The sequence below is a fragment of the Salvelinus sp. IW2-2015 genome, unplaced genomic scaffold (assembly GCF_002910315.2).
Source record: "Salvelinus sp. IW2-2015 unplaced genomic scaffold, ASM291031v2 Un_scaffold2170, whole genome shotgun sequence".
Classification (NCBI taxonomy): domain Eukaryota; kingdom Metazoa; phylum Chordata; class Actinopteri; order Salmoniformes; family Salmonidae; genus Salvelinus; species Salvelinus sp. IW2-2015.
The window spans coordinates 92,968-95,209 of NW_019943501.1; the positions used below are offsets into that span (position 1 = coordinate 92,968).

Consider the following 2,242-nt stretch of genomic DNA (forward strand, 5'->3'; position numbering starts at 1 on the left):
GGAGCTTGAAGGCAAGTACGGCAGAAAGAGTCTCTGGTTACCATGGTCGTCTCAAGTCTCCCCAAAGAGATTGCCTTTATTTTGGGAGATCGCAAAACATAACTGCTACATTCAAGATAGGAGAAACAAATCGATTCAGAAGATTAAAAAACACTTTTCTTGTAGATGCTTTTTCTCAACTTGTTTTTATTCCTTTCTAGTACATGAAGCTAGCTCGTAGAGTAGCTATAGCTAACTAGCCAGCAAGCTCACAGAGTAGCTATAGCTAACTAGCCAGCTAGCTCACACAGAGTAGCTAACTAGCCAGCAAGCTCCACAGAGTAGCTATAGCTAACTAGCCAGCTAGCTCACAGAGGAGCTATAGCTAACTAGCCAGCTAGCTCACAGAGTAGCTATAGCTAACTAGCCAGCTAGCTCACAGAGTAGCTATAGCTAACTAGCCAGCTAGCTCACAGAGTAGCTATCGCTAACTAGCCCGGCATTGTCTCTCTCTCTCTCTCTCTCTCTCTCTCTCTCTCTCTCTCTCTCTCTCTCTCTCTCTCTCTTTTTCTCTTTCTCTCTCTCTGTGTTTCCAGGTGATAGACTTCGGTTCGTCATGTTTCCATCACCAGCGTGTCTACACGTACATCCAGTCCCGCTTCTACCGTGCCCCTGAGGTCATCCTGGGGTCACGCTACGGTCTCCCCATTGACATGTGGTCATTTGGCTGTATCCTGGCTGAGTTGCTGACAGGGTACCCCATGTTCCCAGGGGAGGACGAGGGGGATCAGCTGGCCTGTGTCATGGAGCTCCTGGGCATGCCCCCTACCAAGCTGCTGGAGCAAGCCAAGAGAGCTAAGAACTTCATCTCCTCCAAGGGTCACCCGCGCTACTGCGGGGCGAACACCTTGCCCAGTGGGGCCACTGTGTTCACAGGCTCCCGCTCGCGCAGGGGGAAGCTCCGGGGTCCTCCGGCCAGTAAAGAGTGGAGCGCGGCCCTGAAGGGATGTGAAGATCTCACTTTCACAGACTTTATTAAGAGGTGTCTAGACTGGGACCCTTCCAGCAGACTGACCCCTAGTCAGGCCCTCAGACACCCCTGGCTGTACCGACGCCTGCCTAAGCCCCTGGCCTCCGCCGTCGGGGAGAAGAAAGGAGCCACGGAACACCACTCTACCTCCTTACCGTCCATCCTGCCGGCTAAAGGAGTGAGCGGCACGGCGGCAAATCCCAACAAACTGAGAGCCAACGTGATGGGAGACTCGGCAGGGTCCATACCCCTCCGCACCGTGCTGCCCAAACTGGTCTCATAGACAGATGGGAGAGAGAGGGACAGAACCAGGAGGGTTTAAATTAGTTGGCTTCTTCTTTTTGGTTTTCTGTGTTTTTAATTATTTTGAAACGTGTGGACACTCCAGGTGTTGATTTAGAATTGTATCTGAAGGTGCGTTGATGAACCGGCCGTTGGACAGACGATTATAAAGGTTTTTACAGCAGGTTTGACTGACTCTGTGATTACTACATAGACACCTTAGAGCAGCTCTGACCCAGCTGCTCACCTACCTGATCAGTCTTTACAGGTCTAGATCAGGCCCTGATGAGGGGAATCACCCACCTGGTGTCCCAGGTCTAAATCAGCCCCTGATGAGAAGAATCAGCCACCTGGTTGTCCCAGGTCTAGATCAGGCCCTGATGAGGGGAATCATCCACCTGGTGTCCCAGGTCTAGATCAGGCCCTGATGAGGGGAATCACCCGGTCTAAATCAGTCCCCGATGAGGTGAATCACCCACCTGGTGTCCCAGGTCTAAATCAGTCCCTGATGAGAAGAATCACCCACCTGGTGTCCCAGGTCTAAATCAGTCCCTGATGAGGTGAATCACCCACCTGGTGTCCCAGGTCTAAATCAGTCCCCTGATGAGAAGAATCACCCACCTGGTGTCCCAGGTCTAATCAGTCCCTGATAGAGGGAATCACCACCTGGTGTCCCAGGTCTAATCAGTCCCTGATGAGGGAATCACCCACCTGGTGTCCCAGGTCTAATCAGTCCCTGATGAGGGAATCCCACCTGGTGTCCCAGGTCTAATCAGTCCCTGATGAGGGGAATCACCCACCTGGTGTCCCAGGTCTAATCAGTCCCTGATGAGGTGAATCACCACCTGGTGTCCCAGGTCTAATCAGTCCCTGATGAGGTGAATCACCCACACTCGTGTGTCCCAGGTCTAAATCAGTCCCTGATGAGGTGAATCACCCACCTGGTGTCCA

General features: G+C 52.3%; 1 protein-coding gene across 1 annotated transcript in view; it reads left to right on the forward strand.

Annotated features, from left to right (window-relative positions):
• LOC112073159 (dual specificity tyrosine-phosphorylation-regulated kinase 2-like) overlaps nt 1-1,475 on the forward strand; it is a 36,535-nt gene extending 35,060 nt beyond the window's left edge. The window contains exon 4 of the mRNA XM_070440052.1: nt 576-1,475. Within this exon, the coding sequence (XP_070296153.1) occupies nt 576-1,292 (717 nt within the window). The 3' untranslated portion in view covers nt 1,293-1,475. The remainder of the gene's footprint in view (nt 1-575) is intronic.
• Nucleotides 1,476-2,242: the final 767 nt, after the last annotated feature.